General features: G+C 45.4%; 1 protein-coding gene across 3 annotated transcripts in view; it reads left to right on the forward strand.

Moving 5' to 3' along the window:
* LOC138638550 (uncharacterized) overlaps positions 1 to 23,283 on the forward strand; it is an 85,719-nt gene that overhangs the window by 43,142 nt on the left and 19,294 nt on the right. For 2 of the 3 annotated variants that reach the window (XM_069727934.1, XM_069727936.1), the window contains 4 exons: positions 11,138 to 11,197; positions 16,935 to 17,009; positions 19,803 to 19,865; positions 22,576 to 22,617. In XM_069727934.1, coding sequence (XP_069584035.1) covers positions 11,138 to 11,197; positions 16,935 to 17,009; positions 19,803 to 19,865; positions 22,576 to 22,617 — 240 coding nt within the window. Of the gene's footprint in view, positions 1 to 11,137; positions 11,198 to 16,933; positions 17,010 to 19,802; positions 19,866 to 22,575; positions 22,618 to 23,283 lie in introns of all 3 variants that reach the window. The other variant, XM_069727935.1, reaches the window with a different exon arrangement.

Raw genomic sequence — 23,283 nt, forward strand, 5'->3', positions numbered from 1 at the left:
AACAGCTGGCGGTGCTGAACCCCACTAACACATTGGCTCGTGTTTTTCTTTGTGCAGCTCGCATGTCCGGGCAAAAACTGGCGGTTTTAGAGCACAGGGTCAGCAGGAGGAGGAGAGGAGCAAAGTGTAGGCCGAAGCCTTCACTGGTGGCAGCTTTTGGTCGGTTGTGCCAGCGTGGCTTGTGCTGGACACGATGCCGGCTACACAGCAGGGGAACAGCTGGCGGTGCTGAACCCCACTAACACATTGGCTGTTGTTTTTCTCTGTGAAGCTCGCATTTCTGGGCAAAAACTGGCGGTGTTAGAGCCCAGGGTCAGCAGGAGGAGGAGAGGAGCAGAGTGTAGGCCGAAGCCTAGTTGAACCAATTTCAAAGGTAACCTTTAACCCCCCCTCAGGTGTTGCAAGGTACAAGAGCCACACCTTGTGCAGCATTAATGCTGCACAAGTAAAAGGTTGCTCTATTTAGTTTGCTCCTTGCACACGCTGAAGAAAACACGTACACTATTTAGCCCATTATACTTTCAAACAGTAGTGGAGGCGTGACTTGTCTTTTTAAGGAGACGCAGCACAGGTGTCAAAATTTACACCTAGGTGATGGGCGCAGATTCCTGAGCGTTGTTATTAGCTGTACAGGAGTCTGCGCTATTGTGATCCCTTGGCCATGCGCTGTGAGCACTGCCTGTCTTCTCACCTCATTTCATGTTGGCCGTTGCGGTTAGCAATGGATATGAATCCCAGGCCCGCAGTGTGTTTTCAAAAAATCTGCCTTGTGCAGTAAATATGTTTGCCGCTCACACATGTCCTTACACCTGCTTCAGACTGGGCAGCCTCAGCTGATCCCTTATCGCCTACCACGGCCAGGAGGCCGCACAGTCTGAAGAAGGCGGAAGGAGATGAGTTAAGACAGGCGAACATATGCACTGCACATGCCCATCAATCACACCCTCGCAGCCAAAATATATGAAACGAGGGGGGTTGTGTCGGACAGGGCGGACGCACAGGCACAGACAGCCAACCAATGATGTCAGATGACGGGCAGCGCTACCAAGGGGGGTGGTGCGTGTCATTAAAAAGGAAAGTCACACCTCAGGGACATTGTAATGGTCTGTAATGAGACACATATTTTACGTGTTTAATTCTACGTGGGCAAGGATAAAAAATCAGCCACCTTGTACAAATGCAGCAGTACTGCTGTACTAGGTGGCTGTTATACATAGAAACACCTGGGGGGGTGGGGCCAGGTTCCCTTTAATTTCAGTTCATGTGCCTGCATGGCGTTTGCAGGTCACGTTGCCGGCTACACAGCAGGGGAACAGCTGGCGTTGCTGAACCCCACTAACACATTGGCTGGTGTTTTTCTCTGTGCAGCTAGCACTTCCGGGCAAAAACTAGCGGTGTTTAAGCCCAGGGTCAGCAGGAGGAGGAGAGGAGCAGAGTGTAGGCCGAAGCCTGCACTAGTGGCAGCTTTTGTTCTGTTGTGCCAGCGTGGCTTGTGCTGGACACGTTGCCGACTACACAGCAGGGGAACAGCTGGCGGTGCTGAACCCCACTGACACATCACCTAGTGTTTTTTCTGTGTAGACAACACTTCCAGGTGGCAACTGACAGTGTTGAAACCCAGGGAATCAAAGAGGAGCAGAGTGTAGGCCGAAGACTGCAGTGGAGCAAGTTGAAAAGAAACCTTTAACCCCCCCCCCCCCCAGGCATTTGTTGCTGAAAGAGCCATCTTGTACAGCAGTAATACTGCACATGGAAAATGGTGGCTCCGAAAATTATGCTCCTTGCAAACACTGAAGTACACACTCATATAATGTGTCCCCTCACACTGTCAAACCATCCCGGAAGTGGGACTTTCCTTTGTAATGTGACACAGCAAAGCCGTCATTCCAACCCCCTTGGTGCCGTGCGCCACCTCCTCAACGTTGTTTGGTTCTGTCACGGAGCCCGCGCTGTAATGTTATCCCTTGGCCATGCACAGTTAGCGGTGCCCGTCTTCTGACATCATGTAGGTGTCAGGCTGGCAGTGCCTGTGCGTCCAAGCTGCCCGAGATCCAACCTTGCAGTGTCATCTAATGTAGTCCCACTGCGGGCCAGGGATCCATGGGCATGCGCAGTGCATATCATCGCCTCTCACTCACCTCCTTCCTGCTTCTTCAGACTGTGCGGCATCACAGCCGTGGCATGCTATTAGGGATCAGCTGACGCCACCTAGTCTGAAGAAGCGTGAAGAAGGGGAGTGAGAGGCTAGTATATGCACTGCGCATGGCCATGGATACCAGGCCCACTGTGGGATCACATTAGACGACACTGCGAGGTGGGATTTCGGGCAGCGTGGACGCACAGGCGCAGCCAGGACGACAACAAATGATGTCAGAGGACGGGCAGCGCAAACTGTGCGTGGCCAAGGGATAACATAACAGCGCAGGGTCCATGACGGAATCAAACAACGCTAAGGAGCCAGCGCACGGTGGCAAGGGGGTAGCAATGACGGCTGTGCTGCGTCACATTACAAAGGAATGTCCCACCTCCGGGACGGTTGGACGGTGTGAGGGGACACATTACATTAGTGTGTAGTTCAGCGTTTGCAAGGAGCATAATTTCAAGTGCGACCTTTCCCTTGTGCAGTATTAGTGCTGCACATGGTGGCTCTTTCAGTAACAAACGCCTGGGGGGGGGGGACAGGTCCCCTTACATTTTAGTTGTGCCAGCGTGGCGGTCACATGACACGTTGCCGGATACACAGCTGGGGATCAGCTGACGTTACTGAACCCCAATAACAGAGGAGCGACTGTTGACTGTGCAGACAGCACTTCCAGGCACCAACTGGCGGTGTTAGAGCCCAGGGACAGCAGGAGGAGCAGATTGGAGGTATTGCCGCACACACAGCTGGGGATCAGCTGACGTTACTGAACCCCAATAACAGAGGAGCGACTGTTAACTGTGCACACAGCACTTCCAGGCACCAACTGGCGGTGTTAGAGCCCAGGGACAGCAGGAGGAGCAGATTGGAGGTATTGCCGCACACACAGCTGGGGATCAGCTGACGTTACTGAACCCCAATAACAGAGGAGCGACTGTTAACTGTGCACACAGCACTTCCAGGCACCAACTGGCGGTGTTAGAGCCCAGGGACAGCAGGAGGAGCAGATTGGAGGTATTGCCGCACACACAGCTGGGGATCAGCTGACGTTACTGAACCCCAATAACAGAGGAGCGACTGTTAACTGTGCACACAGCACTTCCAGGCACCAACTGGCGGTGTTAAAGCCCAGGGTCAGCAGGAGGAGCAGAGGAACAGAGTGTAGGCCGAAGCCTGATTGGAGCAAGTTGAAAGGGAACCTTTAACCCCCCCCCCCAAGACGTTTGTAGCTGAAAGAGCCATCTTGTGCAGCACTAAGGATGCAAAAGGAAAAGGTTGCTCTTTTAATTATGCTCCTTGCAAACACTGAAGTAAACACTAAAAATGTGTCCCCTTATACCGTTCAACCGTCCCGGAGGTGCGAATTTCCTTCGTAATGGGACACAGCACAGCTGTCATTCCTATCCCCTTGGTGCCGTGCGCTGCCTCCTCAGCGTTGTTTTAAGCTGTCACGGAGCCTGCGCTTTTCTGTTAGCCCTTGGCCATGCCCAATTAGCGCTGCCTGTCTTCTGACATAATTTGGTGTCAGGCTGTCAGTGCCTGTGCGTCCACGCTGCTCCAGATCCCACCTCGCAGTCTCGTCTAACGCAATCCCACTGCGGGCCTTGGATCCATGGGCATGCACAGTGCATATACTCGACTCTCACTCCCCTCCTTCCCTCTTCTTCAGACTGTGCGGTGTCACGGCCGTGGCATGCTATTAGGGATCAGCTGACGGCGCACAGTCTAAAGAAGGCGGAGGGAAATGAGCGAGAGCCCGAGGGGAAGATATGCACTGCGCATGCCCATGGATCCCAGGCCCGCAGTGTGACTCAATCAGAAGACACTGCGAGGCGGGATCTCGGGCAGCGCGGCCGCACAGGAGCAGCCAGCCTGACACCAAATTATGTCAGAAGACAGGCAGCGCAAATAGGGCATGCCCAAGGGATAACAGAACAGCGCAGGCTCCGTGACAGCTTAAAACAACGCTGAGGAGGCAGCGCATGGCACCAAGGGGGTAGGAATGAAGGCTGTGCTGCGTCACATTACGAAGGAAAGTCCCAGCTCCGGGACGGTATAACGGTATCAGTGAACACATTTTATAAGTGTTAAGTTCTGCGTGTGCAAGGAGCTAAACCAAAAGAGCTACCTTTTCCTTGTGCAGCATTACTGCTGCACAAGATGGCTCTTTCAGTAACAAATGACGGGGGGGCGGGGGACAGGTTCCCTTACATTTAGGTTGTTGTGCCAGCGTGGCGGTCGCAGGACACATTGCCGGCTACACAGCTGGGGATCAGCTGACGTTACTGAAACCCAATAACACTGGGTCGTATGTTTTTACTGTGCAGCCTGCACTTCTGAGCCGCAACTGGCGGTGTTGGAGCCCAGGAATAGCAGTTCAGGTGGTAGAAAGATGAACACAGCAGGAGACCTGGATGACACCCAATTACTTAATCAGGCAGAGGAGTGGCAAATTCCTGCGAGATCCAGGCCTGGTTCATTTTCAGGAAAGTAAGCCGGTCAACGTTATCGGAGGACAGTCGCATGCGACGGTCTGTTAGTACACCACCTGCGGCACTAAAGACACGTTCCGATAAGACACTAGCCGCAGGGCAAGCCAGCACCTCCAATGCATACTGGCTTAGCTCTGGCCATGTATCCAGCTTAGAGACCCAAAACTTGAACGGGGAAGAGCCGTCTGGGAGTACAGTAAGAGGGCAAGCCATGTAGTCTGTCACCATCTGACGGAACCGTTGCCTCCTGCTGACTGGAGCCGCCGGTGATGGTGTAGACATTTGGGGCGGGCACACAAAAGTGTGCCAGAGTTGTGCCATACTGGGCTTGCCTTGGGCAGAGGCACTGCTTCTGCTCCCTCTTTGGGCAGAGCCTCCCCCACTGCCTCGATGCACTGAGCTGCTTTGTAAAGCACTAGCAGCACTCCTCTCAGTTGGACAGGAGAAGATGATGGAATTCACCAATGTGTCGTGGTACTCCCGCAATTTACGCTCCCGGGTCAACGCTGGGATGAGGTTTTGGACGTTGTCCCGGTAGCGAGGATCGAGGAGGGTGAACACCCAATAATCAGGCATGTTGACAATGTGGTCGATGCGGCGGTCGTTTCTCAGGCACTGCAGCATGAAATCCACCATGTGCCAACTGGCCCAGAAACGCTGTCCCCTGCTTGAGACATGATCTCTGCCCGCTCGTCATCACCCCACCCTCGCTGTACACACTGACCACTGGACAATTGTGTCGCTCCCTCCTCTGGACGGAGCTCTTCCTCCTCCATTGACTCCTCCTCATCCTCCTCACAAATTGGCCCCTGCGTACCCCTTTGTGAGGAACCACGTGGCGCTGACTCTCCAGAAGCTGATAGAAAAGGTGACTCCTCATCCTCCACCTCTTCCACAACATCATCCCTTAACCCTTGCAAAGTTTGCTGAAGCAGGCAGATAAGGGGGACAGTCATGCTGACTAGTGCATCATCTGCACTTGCCATCCGCGTGGAATAATCAAAAGGACGCAAAACCTGGCAGACGTCCTTCATAGTGGCCCACTCTGTGGTTGTGAAGTCTGATCGGCGCTGACTGCGACTTCTTTGCGCCTGATGCAGCTGGTACTCCATAACTGCTTGCTGCTGCTCACACAACCGCTCCAACATATGTAACGTGGAATTCCACCGGGTAGGTAGGTCACATATGATGCGGTGTTCCGGAAGGCGGAATCAGCGCTGCAGAGCAGCAATGCGGGATCTGGCCAAGCTGGAACGCCGCAAGTGAGCACACTCTAGGCGGACCTTGTGCAGCAGGGCATCAAGATCCGGATAGTCCCTCAGAAAACTCTGCACAACCAAATTGAGCACATGTGCCAGACATGGGATGTGAGTGAGGTTGCCAAGGGCCAAAGCTGCCACCAGATTTCGGCCATTGTCACACACTACCATGCCTGGCTGGAGATTCGCTGGCAGTAACCACACATCGCTCTCCTGCTTGATGGCATTCCAGAGCTCCTGCGCTGTGTGGCTTCGATTCCCCAATGAAACTAGTTTCAAGACGGCCTGCTGACGTTTGGCCACGGCTGTGCTCATGTCGGTCATAGGTAAACGTTCACGGGTCCATGTGGAGGTGGACTGTGACGGCTCCTGCAGAGTTGATTCTGAGGAACTTGTGTAAGAGGAGGAGTCAATGCGTACAGACTGGATTCCTGCAATCCTTGGAGTGGGCAGGACACGTCCTGCGCCACTCGCACGATCTGTACCTGGCTCAACAACATTAACCCAATGGGCAGTGAGGGAAACGTATCGCCCCTGTCCATGCTGACTGGTCCACGCATCGGTGGTGAGGTGGACCTTGCTACTGACGGCATTCAGTAGCGCATGTTTTATGTTTCCCTCAACATGCCTGTGCAGGGCAGGGACAGCTTGCCTGCTGAAGTAAAAGCGGCTGGGCACCTTGTACTGTGGGACTGCCAATGCCATCAAGTCACGGAAGCTGTCAGTCTCCACCAGCCTGAACGAGAGCATTTCCAGGGACAACAGTTTGGCAATGCCTGCATTCAGAGCCTGTGCTCGGGGGTGGTTGGCCGAGAATGCCCGCCTTTTCTCCCATGCCTGTACTACCGATGGCTGTAGAGTAGACTGGGAGTGTGAGGATGACTGGGAAGGTGGTGCTGTGGGTGGAATTACACAAGGTCTCTGGACAACAGTGCCAGAGGTTCTTCCATGGCGATCCTGGGAGGAAGCCAAACCAGCTGTGCCTGAGCTGGAGGAAGAGGCAACACGAGCTGAAGAGTTGGTAGCTGCCGCTGTTGGTTGGCCTACATCTTCAGTATGTTTCTGTAACTCCACCGCGTGCCTGGTCCGCACATGTTTCCACATATTTGTGGTATTGAGGTTGCTGACATTTTTCCCTCTTTTTAATTTCTGATGACACAGCTTGCATTTGACAAAACAAATGTCATCTGCAACTGTGTCAAAAAAGGACCAGGCACTGCAAGTCTTGGGAGCGCCCTTTTTGGCTTTGGAAAGAGACAGGCTCCTAACGGGTGCCAAAGTGGAGGCTACAGGCTCCGCAGTCTTCCCCCTCCCTCTCCCTCTTTGGCCCGTAAGGGGAATCTCTTCCTCAGAGCTGCTCCCACCACCTTCCTGTTCCTCACGCCACGATGGGTCAACGACCTCATCATCTCCACTACCCTCTGCCACCAACTGCTCCTCCTGGGTAGTCTCGGCAGCACAGTACGCACCAGAAAGCGGCACCTGAGTTTCATCATCAGATGCGTACTGCGCTGTGGTCACCGGAGGCACTGGCCCACCCGCCTCTTCAGAGTCAGAGAGACAAAGCTGTTGGGCATCACTGCACACTGCCTCTTCTTCCATTTCTCCAATGCTGCTTGGCTGGCCCCCTGTTTCCAAGCCAAGAGATTCAGAGAACAGAAGTAGAGACGGCTCCTGTCCTGGGCTCTCTGATTGCCTGGCCAATTTGGCAGGTGGTGAAGAGACAGATGGCTGCTCTCCAGTGGTCTGTGCCTGAGAGAATGTGGCACTAACTGAAGTCGATGCCGAGGCGTTAGCTGCCATCCACCCGACAACGGCTTCAATTTGGTCTTCACGCAGCAGCGGTGCACGGCGCTCTCCGACAAAGCTGCGCATGAAGGACTGTTCCCTGCTGAAACTGAGTGACGACGAGTCACCGGCGCCCGCAGCAGGCACAGAATCACCACGTCCTCTCCCTGCTCCTCTCCCTGCTCCGCGCCCACGCCCACGTGCCTTACTCCCTGCCCTCTTCATCTTGGTTGACAGATAAAGATAAGCAGAAAAGTACTAAGGCCTTAGTGTGCTTATTCCTGAAATGCTCCTCCTAACAGGTGTAAGAAACACTAATGTTGTAAAGTGTGGACTAAACTTTATTATTTTTCAAATGTGGCCTACACAAGTGTTAAGTTGTGTTTGGTGAACTTTACTTTTTTTTTTTTGCAGATCGGGCTACAGAGCTAGTTTAAATCACACGGAGACCATGCAGACAGCCGTAAACAGCGCTGCAAGGCCCAAAAAACCTCCTCTAGGTTATCCTATTTAGTGTTTTTCCACCATTTAGCTGGAGACGGGTGGAAAGACACTAATAGGGAATTTTTTTAAAAAATTTTAAACAGGCTGCGCTATTTGAAAAAAAGGAAATTTTTTTCAAGGTATGAGGCAGTAACGCACCCTGAGCTGAATCCAACCGGCTATGGCTGCACACAGACTACAGGGCGAGCTGCGCTCACACAGAGACCGTGCAGACAGCCGTAAACGGCACTGCAAGGCCCAAAAAAACCCCTCTAGGTTAGCCTATGTAGTGTTTTTCCACAATTTAGCTGGAGACGGGTGGAAAAACACTAATAGGAAATTTTTTTTTAAAATTTTAAACAGGCTGCACTATTTGAAAAAAATGAAATTTTTTTTCAAGGTATGAGGCAGTAACGCACCCTGAGCTGAATCCAACCGGCTATGGCTGCACACAGACTACAGGGCGAGCTGCGCTCACACAGAGACCGTGCAGACAGCCGTAAACGGCGCTGCAAGGCCCAAAAAAACCCCTCTAGGTTAGCCTATGTAGTGTTTTTCCACAATTTAGCTGGAGACGGGTGGAAAAACACTAATAGGAAATTTTTTTTTTAAAGTTTAAACAGGCTGCACTATTTGAAAAAAAGTAAATTTTTTTTCAAGGTATGAGGCAGTAACGCACCCTGAGCTGAATCCAACCGGCTATGGCTGCACACAGACTACAGGGCGAGCTGCGCTCACACAGAGACCGTGCAGACAGCCGTAAACGGTGCTGCAAGGCCCAAACAAACCCCTCTAGGTTATCCTATGTAGTGTTTTTCCACAATTTAGCTGGAGACGGGTGGAAAAACACTAATAGGAATTTTTTTTTTAAATTTTAAACAGGCTGCACTATTTGAAAAAAAGGAAAATTTTTCTCAAGGTATGAGGCAGTAACGAACCCTGAGCTGAATCCAACCGGCTATGGCTGCACACAGACTACAGGGCGAGCTGGGCTCACACGGAGACCATGCAGACAGCCGTAAACGGCGCTGCAAGGCCCAAAAGCCCCCCTCTAGGTTATCCTATGTAGTGTTTTTCCACAATTTAGCTGGAGACGGGTGGAAAAACACTAATAGGAAATTTGAGAAAAAATGTGCAGCAGGCTGCACTATGAGTAAAAAAGGACAACTGTGTGAGGCAGTGTGAACCCCCCCTGAGCTGAATACAACCGGGTATATGGCTGCACACAGACTACAGAGTGAGCTGCACACACACACACACAGAGACCTTGCAGAACGCTGTTAAAACAGCGCTGCAAGGCAAGAGCAAGGTGAACAGTGAAGAACACACAGCGTTTTGCTAAATTAGCCTTTGGAAAGGAAAATAAAGCAATTAGCTATCTCAACTGGCCCTCAGTTAGAACACAGCGTCCTGTCCCTAACTGAAATCACAGCAGAGTGAGCGCAAAATGGCAGCAGCGTTTTTTATAGTGCAGAGTGACATTATTTCAGCAGCCAATCACAGCCTTGCCAGTACTTACATGCCCACCATGCTAAACAGGATGTGCCCACACTTCCAATCATTCCTCATTGGCTGCTGCGTTCAGTTTGAATTCTGGGAACTTCCGATTCCGGTATCTGATACGCGGGAAGTATCGGAATTCGGTATCGGAATTCCGATACCGCAAATATCGGCCGATACCCGATACTTGCGGTATCGGAATGCTCAACACTACCTATGAGTAGTAGTATTGAAAAAATAATTACGTTTTTACGAATCACAGTAACTCCATCATGAACTGGAAACCTTATAAAGTGTCTGCTGTAAAGTGTAATGAAGAGGGATAATGCTATGGGTTTGTTTTCAGCGGTCAACCTTAGTTCCTAAGTTCCAGTGAAGGAAAATCTTAATGATTTAGAATACAAGACATTTGGAAAGTTGTACGCTTCCAACTTTGTGAGAACACTTTGGGATGTCCCTTTCCTATTCTGGATTGACTATTTCCTCATGCACAAACACATAGCTGGGTAGTTTGATGTGGAAGAACTTGGCTGTTTGCCCTGGACCTCAGCCCCATCCAAGACCCTTACAATGAACTAAAACAGAGATTATAAGCCCAGCTCTTTCTTCCAACAACAGTGTGTGACCATCCGAATACTCTTTTGGATGAATTAGTAAAAATTCCAAAAGGCAAGCTCCAAAATCTTGTAAAAAGGTTTCTCAGAAGAGTAAAAGGAAGGGGTGAGAGGGTGGAGGAAACCCAAGATTAATGCCTATGAATTTAGAAAATGATGCCATGAAGGCTCCTGTTAGTGCAACGTGGAGGTGTCCCAATACTTTTGACCATACAGTGTATAATGCTTAACTACAACATTATATGGCAATGTGCCCATGATTCGGAACTAGCAGCGCTTTGGATGCAGCATATTTTCCCTGCACTCAAGGTAAATCCATGTGTGTTCACTGAACCACGCTGATTTACCGCATTCAGTACATTCTATTAATTCAATTTCTCTTGCAGAGACTTGCATCTCCGCAAGACAAATTGATATGCTGCGGTCCTGAAAGATGTGCTGCATGTCATTTTCTACGGGTAGTCTGCAGGTTCACATAGTCGCATTGTGGACATGGGATTTCTAGAATTCCCATCCACTATGCAGTCACATGTGGCTGCTGCGGGTTGGACGCTGCATAAATACGCAGCGTCCAGCCTGCAGCATTTCCTGAATGTGGGAATGTACACAATCTTGCCTTGCCCAGGCGTGTACTACGGAGGACAGAGAATGAACTTCAATCCAATATTGCGGCCAGCATGCAGCGAGCGGGTAAGGAAAGGGTGAATCAAACACCCGAAAACTCCGCCCATATGACCGAAAACCGGTCCCGCCAAATTCAGGTGACAGGTTCCCTTTAAACTTCTTTCCATTGTAAGCGTACAAGAAATGAGAAATGAATAATGGCTCTTCTATTTATAATTTAAAAATCTTGTCTTACAGAAGTTTCCAACAATACCCCCGAGGATGTAAGAACGAGACTGTCAACCAATAATAATAATGGTATGAAAGAAACTCATGTTCTATAGTAAATAGTATATACATGTAAAATAATGGCTGCATATGAAATAGAATTATAGCTAGGCTTTCCATCATTTGTGACAATCATTAAGTTACTTCTACTAGCCCTTAAAAAGGAAATTTATTTTCAACAAACTTTGCATAAATCAATAGTACAAGCAAATAAAGGAAACTTTGCAATATATCTTATCAGAGAAGTTTTCTTCTTTCTCCACTTATGCACTTCTTCTTACACTCCCTGCCTCCTAAATTTTGTCATCACTTTGAAAAAAAAAAGCTCATTCCATCGTACTCAAGACAAATTGGACAGCTAGCACAGTGAGGTGTCAAATTCTAACTCCTATTATTTACCATGGAGAAGGATAGGGAAACATGGAGTGAGGAGCAATGTGAGAAAACAAGCAGAGGGAGACAGAGACAGATTGTGTCATTGTGCTGGATTCACATACACACTGCTCAATACTTCTGAATAATTTCTTCCATTCTGCTTTTGTTTCTCTTGTATGATAACTAAGGACTGAAGGTCAGTAATTTCTCATGTCTATATGTGCTGCGTATCAAAGACATCATAGCAGCTAGTCTCCTCACACCATCAATTTTAAACTGAGAGATAGTCTGCAGAGGGGAAACAGGTGGAAAAGTAGCATTCAACTAATATTTTACAGAAATAGTGTGACTCCTCATGTGCACACGGAACAGCATATTCTGAAATGTTTTTTTTTTTAACTTTTAAAGTTGATACCCTGGTCAAGGTGGAATGGCCCATTGTCAAACGGCACTTGGAGTACATGTCATTGAATGTTATCTGGCATGCTCCCAAATCTTATTAACCTGAATATATTGGGTTAATCTGCAGGTTAACACTAGGACTACTGGTATAGTCATTTTGACTACTTGCACTTCAGCAGTTCTAGTCGGGGTCACAAGTCCAGCAGTCCTAGTGTTAATAGTGTTCTAAAGCTGCCTGGCTGCCACAGTGAAAGCCCCACTACCAGTAGAAAATTAACTTTATTCCTCCTGACAGCCTCCGGCTTTCAGTCATAGAGGTGCAGCTTGCATGGCTTCAGTCACAACTCAGTACATAGTAAGTGGTGGCAGTGAGCACATCCGGCACATCAACTGACAGCTTGCTCTGCACTGATACACTGCAGTCGGCTGTCAGTTACTGTGCCAGGATGTGCTTACAGCCACCACTGACTATGTTCCTACAACCCACAAAATAGTTTGATGTCCAAACAGCCTTCCCTATGTAATATGAGGATCCTATGGCCCCCATGGTATGTTGTCCCCACAGCCCCCTTATATATAGTATTATGTCCCCAGAGCCCCCTATATGTAGTATGATGGCCTGAACAGCTCCTTATATGCTGTATTATATCCTTCACTGCCACTCTATATATACTATGATGGGCCCCTCAGCTTCTATATATGTAGTGTGATGTGATGTCCACACAGCTCCTCTATCTAGAGTATGAGGCCTCTCATCCTCTGCATATAGTATGATGGACCCCACCGCTCTCTAAATACTGTATTACAGTTAAGTCCATATATATTTGGACAGAGACAACATTTTTCTAGTTTTGGTTATAGACATTACCACAATGAATTTTAAACAAAACAATTCAGATGCAGTTGAAGTTCAGACTTTCAGCTTTCATTTGAGGGTATCCACATTAAAATTGGATGAAGGGTTTAGGAGTTTCAGCTCCTTAACATGTGCCACCCTGTTTTTAAAAGGACCAAAAGTAATTGGACAGATTAAATAATTTTAAATAAAATTTTCATTTCTAGTACTTGGTTGAAAACCCTTTGTTGGCAATGACTGCCTGAAGTATTGAACTCATGGACATCACCAGACGCTGTGTTTCCTCCTTTTTGATGCTCTGCCAGGCCTTCACTGCGGTGGTTTTCAGTTGCTATTTGTTTGTGGGCATTTCGGTCTGAAGTTTAGTCTTTAACAAGTGAAATGCTGCTCAATTGGGTTGAGATCAGGTGACTGACTTGGCCATTCAGGAATAGTCCACTTCTTTGCTTTAATAAACTCCTGGGTTGCTTTGGCTTTATGTTTTGGGTCATTGGTCATCGTTTCATACTACAGATGGACAATCAGTTTGGCTGGATCTGAGCACACAGTATGGCGGCTCTGAATACCTCAGAATTCATTCGGCTGCTTCTGTCCTGTGTCACATCATCAATAAACACTAGTGACCCAGTGCCACTGGCAGCCATGGATGTCCAAGCCATCACACTGCCTCCGCCGTGTTTTACAGATGATGTGGTATGCTTTGGATCATGAGCTCTACCACACCTTCGCCATACTTTTTTCTTTCCATCATTCTGGTAGAGGTTGATCTTGGTTTCATCTGTCCAAAGAATGTTCTTCCAGAACTGTGCTGGATTTTTTAGATGTTTTTTAGCAAAGTCCAGTCTAGCCTTTTTATTCTTGATGCTTATGAGTGGCTTGCACTGTGCAGTGAACCCTCTGTATTTACTTTCATGCAGTCTTCTCTTTATGGTAGATTTGGATATTGATACGCCGACCTCCTGGAGAGTGTTGTTCACTTGGTTGGCTGTTGTGAAGGGGTTTCTCTTCACCATGGAGATTATTCTGCGATCATCCACCACTGATGTCTTCCGTGGGCGCCCAGGTCAGGTCTTTTTGCATTGATGAGTTCACCAGTGCTTTCTTTCTTTCTCAGGATGTACCAAACTGTAGATTTTGCCACTCCTAATATTGTAGCAATTTCTCGGATGGGTTTTTTCTGTTTTTGCAGCTTAAGGATGGCTTGTTTCACCTGCATGGAGAGCTCATGACCACATGTTTACTTCACAGCAAGACCTCCCAAATGCAAGCACCACAACTCAAATCAACTCCAGGCCTTTTATCTGCTTAATTGAGAATGACATAACGAAGGGATTGCCCACACCTGTCCATGAAATAGCCTTGGAGTCAATTGTCCAATTACTTTTGGTCCCTTTAAAAACAGGGTGGCACATGTTAAGGAGCTGAAACTCCTAAACCCTTCATCCAATTTTAATGTGGATACCCTCAAATGAAAGCTGAAAGTCTGAACTTCAACTGCACCTGAATTGTTTTGTTTAAAATTTATTGTGGTAATGTCTATAACCAAAATTAGAAAAATGTTGTCTCTGTCCAAATATATATGGACTTAACCGTATGTTCCGAAAAACCTGCTATATATAGTCACCTATTTATTATGTGATGGTCCTACAACTCCCTTTTCTTAGTGTGATGTCCCTACAGCTCTTTACATATAGTATGATGATCTACTAGCTCCTTCTATAAAGTATGATGTCCCCGCAGCCAATCTATATATAGAATGATGTCCCCATAGCCTCTCTATATATATATAGCTCTGGCAAAAATTAAGAGACCACATCAAAACCATGGGCAGCCCAATCTCATCTCCAGACCAGAACCCCATTGATAACCTCTGGAATGTAATCAAAAGGAAGATGGATAGTCACAAGCCATCAAACGATTAAATTGAAGCAGTGTGAAAGATTGGTGGAAATTATGCCAAGACGCATTAAAGCTGTGATTAAAAATCATGGTTATTCCACAAAATATTGATTTCTGAACTCTTCCTGAGTTAAAACATTAGTATTGATGTTTCTAAATGATTATGAACTTGTTTTCTTTGCATTATTTGAAGTCTGAAAGCACTGTTTAAAAAAAAAAAATTGACCATTTCTCCTTTTGAGAAAAAAAATACAAAATTTATTGCTTGAAAATTCGGAGACATGTTATCACAAGTTTACAGAATAAAAGAACAATTTACATTTTACTCAAAAATATACCTATAAAGAGAAAAATCAGACAAACTGAACATTTTGCAGTGGTCTCTTAATTTTTGCCATAGCTGTACTATATATATATATATATATATATATATATATATATATATATATATATATATATATACAGTACAGACCAAAAATTTGGACACACCTTCTCATTTAAAGATTTTTCTGTATTTTTATGACTATGAAAATTGTACATATAATTTAGACCTGGCCTATTCAAATGACTCTTCCCAAGAATACATGAAAAAACAAAAAAGAGCAGCGGAAGCAAATGTCATAGGTATCCAAAAAGAGCAAAATTTTATTAATTACTATTAAAAAAACAACTTTCTTTTATATATAAAACATATTCTATACCGTCCTCTGGGAGATACACATGCAATATATAACCGCAGGCGCAAGGGCACGTGCAACAACCATACCATATGTTTAGAAGATCAATATGCACAGAAACAACTATTACACAGTAAATTAATGGGCAGAGTAATATATATTATTATTCACGATCAATCCAGACTAGTTACTATATGTCTCTTATTTGTGGGGATCACTATCCCCTTATCATAATATGCATGGACCGATACCAGAATAGTTAATTGTATGCAATACATAACCTGCACGTGCAGGTTATGTATTGCATCCATATTCCTTATCTTTGATATGCGCTTAGTATGGGGCATGGTGTGGTTACCAGCCCCTTATGCACAGCATCTCTATGATTACAATTAACTATTTAGTGGCAGTAATGTTAACTGGTTTACAGAGCACTAAGCACTTTACTTCATGTTTACTTTTTTCTGGTATCGGTCCATGCATATTATGATAAGGGGATAGTGATCCCCACAAATAAGAGACATATAGTAACTAGTCTGGATTGATCGTGAATAATAATATATATATTATTATATATTGCATGTGTATCTCCCAGAGGACGGTATAGAATATGTTTTATATATAAAAGAAAGTTGTTTTTTAATAGTATTTAATACAATTTTGCTCTTTTTGGATACCTATGACATTTGCTTCCGCTGCTCTTTTTTGTTTTTTTAATGAAAATTGTAACTTCACACTGAAGGCATCAAAACTATGAATTAACACATGTGGAATTATATACTTAACAAAAACGTGTGAAGCAACTGAAAATATGTCTTATATTCTAGGTTCTTCAAAGTAGCCACCTTTTGCTTTGATGACTGCTTTGCACACTCTTGGCATTCTCTGACACGTTTCAATGCAGCCATTGCCTAAGATCCGGGGTTCCTGGTTAGAAGTTCAGAGGCAGAGCCCCGGATCCCTGATGCTAGCGATGCCCCTGCTTATGACTGAATCTCCATAGAATTATTCCCCTAATACAATTTATGTTTATTTGTCTGTGACAAACTCATCAGAATGGCAAACAGTATTGTAGAAATATGGCACTTCTTACTGTGTCAAGGTCATTGAAATTAGGGAAATGCTAGTTGTCATACTACAGTTTTTTGACACTTTCACTTTTTTGCTAAACACATCTTATTGTTGTATGCATAAAGCCAAAAATTCTTCCAATCAATGCTAGTTCAGCATGGAAAAAATGATTACGGTACTATACAGGACATGATCGCCTTTTCTGTGACACTAAGGCGTGGCATAGGTTAATAATTGCTGCACAGAAAAGTTGACTTTTCCTCCTTTCATTTATAAAACATTCCTATCATTCCACAAGGTTTCAAAGGTTAAGGAGAGGCAGATGTGAAATAGTACTTATTAAAGAAGCATGCTCTATTTTCACTTTAGAACTCAATATAATTCGATTATTATTGACCATAATGACATATAAGGCAGACTTACTCCTCGTAGTTGACCAGGTTGTTGGTATTTCTTATGCTGTGTAACATCTGCTGTTATTTTCTAGTCACCTTGGAGGATGAAATAAACTCTTGCACTGCAGAAAATAAACAACAAGCAGTTCAACCAGCCATTGAATCTGGTAAGACCGCCATTATAAACACCCATAAAAATATTAATAGGAAAGTCACAGAGTAAATGTGGAGCGCCCCCAGACGCAGGGCTGCGGGGTACTCGGTACCGGTCCTCTCTGTCTAAGTTCTAGGGTTGTCACGGTGGCTGGACCCGGTCCATGACCCTGCTAAGGGGCGTCCAATGAAAGGTGATACAAGTTTGTCAAGGTTTTGTGATGCCACCTGTGGTGTTCGGTCAGAGTGACCGACGCTGCTTGGGGCCCACTGGGGTGGTGTTATGGCAGCTAGACGGAATACCTTCCCACAGGTGAAGTGCTTTCCCAGGGCTTCCCAGTAGTGTAGGTGGTGATGATGTGAGGCACGGTTAATAACGAGGACACAGGGTTGCAGTCTCTTTACCTTTTACTGAAGACTTCGGGATCCACAATCCAGAGCACTGCTAACAGGGCTGACTGAGACCGGCCGGTCCGAAAGCACATCCAGAGTTCCCTTTGCAGGCGGAAATCGTTGCCTACCAACTAGCGCCTGTGCGTTGTAGTCCTTCCCTGCTGTGCACCACGGGATAATCCTCACAACTCTCGTATCAGTTCTTTCTCTTCTCCGTCACCCAAGTTTATCTGGCTAGGACGCACCCATATGACGGGTAGGCTCGGAGCTATTCTGGGACCCTAGAGACGCCCCTCTCCACGTTTGCCCCCTATGTCTTCTTAGGTGATTTAAGGTAGACAGCCAACCTATAATCAACTGTCCTGCCGCTGTTTAAAGTAATGCATGGAGTCAGTTACTTCCTCGGCGTTCCGGCCACTGGCTACGCGCCTCAGTAGGATGTTGCCGTTCTCGGGGCACAACTCCTACTGGTTCTATCTCCTTGTGCTGTGATCTCATTTCTCACTTCTCCACAATATCCTTCACTTTGTGTCCTTTCTTAGGATGCCGCCGCAAGGTAGTGCAGTCACGGCTCCATAACGTTCTGTCCTTTCTGCTAGGTACCTGCCAGGAACCCACCCCTGACAGGTCCTCCCTGGAGCTCTCCCAGGCTGCGTTCTGTCCTAACTTCCTATCCAACCCCCAGTTTTACCAGAGTGTGAGGAGTGGCCTAATACATAGTGCCTTTTGCTCCCCCTGGTGGCCGGAGTGTGAAGTGTAATGTGTGACTGTGATACCTGGTCAGGTGAACTCCTTTAGTGCAATCAGACATAACATCACTCCCCTTAGTGGCAGAGCGACATTACTGCAACGACCAGGACTCTGGGGTGCTGCAAATGCATCTTGGGTTTCAGAAATAACAGTGAAAAATGAGTTCAGACTCCATTATGACATTAGTGTATAGGAAAGGTACTTAGTACTAACACCCAAAGCCAACCTTAGGGGTTTTATTACTAAAGGAGAAGGAGTACCATTAGCACTAATAGGAATTTCACTGGCCCCAATGACTAAGATCATATGTTGTATTTATGACACACCTTCCAATACTTAGATATTGGTGATAACCTATCTTTGGGATGGGTCACCAATATCAGATGGGTGGAGTGCGGTAGGAACTGAGCTGTAGAACTTGGCGATGGCAACTCTACTGTGTTTGGAGTGGATTTATTCCGGCTCCATAAACTGGTTACCTAAAGTCACCAATGGAGCTGCAAACAACTGATCAGTAGAGGTCCCCGGTGTCAGATCCCCATCAGTCTCATATTGAAGGCATTAATATAGGTCATCAATATCTACGTAGTGGAGAACCCCTTCATGGGGAGCATCACAGGAGGGACATACGCAGAACTAGATCCAACCAAAGGATGGTTCGCTGGGCTGCTAACATGTCGCACATCCTTAGGCCTCTAGCATTTCGCTATCCGTATGCAGACTTGTACGTGGTGCAAACATAGTGCCTACACATCCATTTTCACACAATAATTAGGGAATTTGCTAAGACTGGCCAAAACAGAAGCACACTCAGATGCAGTGTCGGACTGGGGTGCCAAGGACCCACCAGAAACTAACTCCAGGGCCTCACTTTTCTGCTACATGCAAATGTGACATTATCCATAATCACAAATGTACAATGTGATTCGAGTACGTATTGCCAAGTACTGGTCAAATAAGAGGGTAGTGTCTAACTCTTCCACAGTATCCCACCGGAGGATTCTCCTGTGGGCCAGTCCAAGCCTGCTCAGATGTACCACAGATTTATTTCAGAAGCATGCATCTCTTAATAATAATAATAATAATAATCTTTATTTATATAGCGCCAACATATTCCGCAGCGCTTTACAGTTTAACAGTTTGAAACACAACAGTCATAAGTAACAACGTTAACAATACAATAATTAAAGCGAAATAAGACGACCCTGCTCGAGAGAGCTTACAATCTACATTGGGGTGGGGGAGATACAAAGTACAGATGTGTATTTACAATGATGGATTTACAATGATCTCTTACTATAGTTAGCAAATCCTGGGATAAAAAATGCTGTAAAATAATTTGTATAAAATAAGATTTATGCCAGATATGAACAGGTCTACATGTACGCTTTATTCAATTAATTTAAAAACAAACAATACCTCATTAAATCATAATTTTTTTTTAGATATACAAGATTTCTGCTATAACGTACAACCGATTTCTAGTTTATATTATGAGGAAATCTATCAGAAATTGGGTGCCCCTTCTCTCCCACTAAACCCCAACAACTTGTCCTGTCTCTTTTACATGAACATGATTTTCAGACAAAGAAACTTGTGACAAACCTGCCAGTGAATACACACGTATTGCCTCCTGTATATCAGTGTTTTTACTCTTTATAAAGGAAGGAAAAGCTCTTACGAGAACAAGGAAGAAATCAAGCGAAAGAAAAGTAATCACAGTTCTGGTGAGTAATCACAAAGTAAATAGCCTGGGGTTATTGCCTGCACACCCACAGAGGACGGAATAAGATGTAAAGAACAACTAGATTAAAAAACACTTTCTCCTCTTATCAATTGACTATAGTGAGCGCTCACGAGCCGACCATGGTGAACGCAGGGTCTCTGTAAAGACAGTAAATAGATTTGTTTTATGGAAGCGGAACTAAATAGAAGTCAATGGACAAAAAATATATACTAGGTAGTTACAGTCTTCGTCTTCAGGAAGTATTGGAAATAAGGAAGATTAGGAGACGGGTTTATGATCAATTTCCTCACAAACACTATGGGGCCAAAAGTATATGGCCAACTGACCAATATACTTGTGAGCTTTGTTGGACATCTCATTCCAAAACCATATTGCTGCCACTACGGTGTAATGGCAATAACAATGTCCTAGAGGAATTTATACAACATTTTGAAATGTGAGGATGATTGAAAAGGTCTCTCTCTCAATTGGCATTCTAATTCATCGCAAAGGTGTTTCATTGGGTTGAGGTCATGGTTTTGTACCGGCTAATGGAGTTGCTCCAGAAAAAAAAACAAACCTTGTTTGCATGGACTTCACTTTGTACAAAGGGACAAAGTCATAGTAAAGCAAAGAAAGGCCTTCCTCAAGCTCTTGCTTGAAAGTTGGAAGCATACAATTACCAAAAATGTATTTGTATGCCATAGTAATACCATTATCATTTATTGGAAATAAGCAATTACCAATCAGGGGTTGTTTAAATGCCTGTTTACACAGGCAGACCAAAGGAAACAATGTGCACTGAGCAATCCATACTAGATCATTCAGCGTGCTTAGTCTGCCAATCCTCAGCAGTGTGAGTACTGTATTCACAGGATGATGCACCTCTGAGAACGATGAACAAGCATGTACAGTGGGGAAAGAAAGTATTTAGTCAGCCACCAATTGTGCAAGTTCTCCCACTTAAAAAGATGAGAGAGGCCTGTAATTGACATCATAGGTAGACCACAACTATGAGAGTCAAAATGCGAAAATAAATCCAGAAAATCAGCTTGTCTGATTTGACAAGATTTATTTAGCAAATTATGGTGGAAAGTAAGTATTTGGTCATCTAAAAACATGCAAGATTTCTGGCTCTCACAGACCTGTAACTTCTTCTTTAAGAGGCTCCTCTGTCCTCTACTCATTACCAGTAGTAATGGCACCCGCTGGAACTTGTTATCAGTATAACAGACACCTGTCAACAACCTCAAACAGTCATACTCCAAGCTCCACTATGGTGAAGACCAAAGAGCTGTCGAAGGACATCAGAAACGAAATTGTAGCCCTGTACCAGGCTGGGATGACTGAGTCTGCAATAGGCAAGCAGCTTGGTGTGATGAAATCAACTGTGGGAACAATAATAAGAAAATGGAAGACATACAAGACCACTGATAATCTCCCTCAATCTGGGGCACCACGCAAGATCTCATCCCATGGGGTCAAAATGATCACAAGAACGGTGAGTAAAAATCCCAGAACTACACGGGGGACCTAGTGAATGACCTGCATAGAGCTGGGACCACTGTAATAAAGGCTACCATCAGTAACACATTACGTTGCCAGGGACTCAGATCCTGCAGTGCCAGATATGCCCCCCTGCTTAAGCCAGTACTTGTCCGGACCCATCTGAAGTTTGCTAGAGAGCATTTGGATTATCCAGCAGAGTATTGGGAGAATGTGATATAGTCTGATGAAACCAAAGTAGAACTGTTTGGTAGAAACAAAACTTGTCGTGTTTGGAGGAGACAGAATTCTGAGTTGCATCCAAAAACAAGATACCTACTGTGAAGCATGGGGGTGGCAACATCATGCTTTGGGGCTGTTTCTTTGCAAAGGGACCAGGACAACTGATCCGTGTACATAAAAGAATGAATCGGGCCATATATCTGAGATTTTGAGTGCAAACCTCCTTCCATCAGCAAGGGCATTGAATATGAAATGTGGATGGGTCTTTCAGCATGATAATGATCCCAAGCACACTGCCAGGGCAACAAGGAGTGGCTTTGTAAGAAGCATATGAAGGTCCTGGAGTGGCCTAGCAAGTCTCCAGAAATCAACTCCATAGAAAACCTTTGGAGGGAGTTGAAAGTACATGTTGCCCAGTGACAGGTGCAAAACATCACTGCTCTAGAGGAGATCTGCATGGAGGAATAGGCCAACATACCACCAACAGTGTGTGCCAACCTTGTGACGACTTACAGAAAACATTTGACCTCTTCATTGCCAACAAAGGATATATAACAAAACATTGAGATTAATTTTTGTTAATGACCAAATACTTTTTTTCCACAATAATTTGCAAAATAAATCTTGTCAAATCAGACAAGGTGATTTTCTGGATTTGTTTTCTCATTTTGACTCTCATAGTTGTGGTCTACCTATAATGTCAATTACAGGCCTCTCTCACCTTTTTAAGTGGGAGAACTTGCACAATTGGTGGCTGACTAAATACTTTTTAACCCACTGTAGCTTTTTTCCTGAACAAATTAGGCAAGTAGTATAAGCAGTATAACAAAAGCATGACTTTCCACAGGATTTAGCCTAAATAACAGAAATGCTTTAATGAAATATGTATCTTCTCAATATCTGCATAACAGTAGAATAATTCTCCAATAATTCCAAGAAGCAACAATGTCTCTCCTGATTGTATCTCTGTGTCTCTGTTACAGATCACATACAGAACAGAGAAAGCAACCCGACATCAGCAAACAGTAAGATAATCATTATACAGTTAGGGCCAGAAATATTTGGACAGTGACACAATTTTCGCGAGTTGGGCTCTGCATGCCACCACATTGGATTTGAAATGAAACCTCTACAACAGAATTCAAGTGCAGATTGTAACGTTTAATTTGAAGGGTTGAACAAAAATATCTGATAGAAAATGTAGGAATTGTACACATTTCTTTACAAACACTCCACATTTTAGGAGGTCAAAAGTAATTGGACAAATAAACATAACCCAAACAAAATATTTTTATTTTCAATATTTTGTTGCAAATCCTTTGGAGGCAATCACTGCCTTAAGTCTGGAACCCATGGACATCACCAAACGCTGGGTTTCCTCCTTCTTAATGCTTTGCCAGGCCTTTACAGCCGCAGCCTTCAGGTCTTGCTTGTTTGTGGGTCTTTCCGTCTTAAGTCTGGATTTGAGCAAGTGAAATGCATGCTCAATTGGGTTTAGATCTGGAGATTGACTTGGCCATTGCAGAATGTTCCACTTTTTGGCACTCATGAACTCCTGGGTAGCTTTGGATGTATGCTTGGGGTCATTGTCAATCTGTACTATGAAGCGCCATCCAATCAACTTTGCAGCATTTGGCTGAATCTGGGCTGAAAGTATATCCCGGTACACTTCAGAATTCATCCGGCTACTC

This window comes from Ranitomeya imitator, chromosome 5, assembly GCF_032444005.1.
Source record: "Ranitomeya imitator isolate aRanImi1 chromosome 5, aRanImi1.pri, whole genome shotgun sequence".
Classification (NCBI taxonomy): domain Eukaryota; kingdom Metazoa; phylum Chordata; class Amphibia; order Anura; family Dendrobatidae; genus Ranitomeya; species Ranitomeya imitator.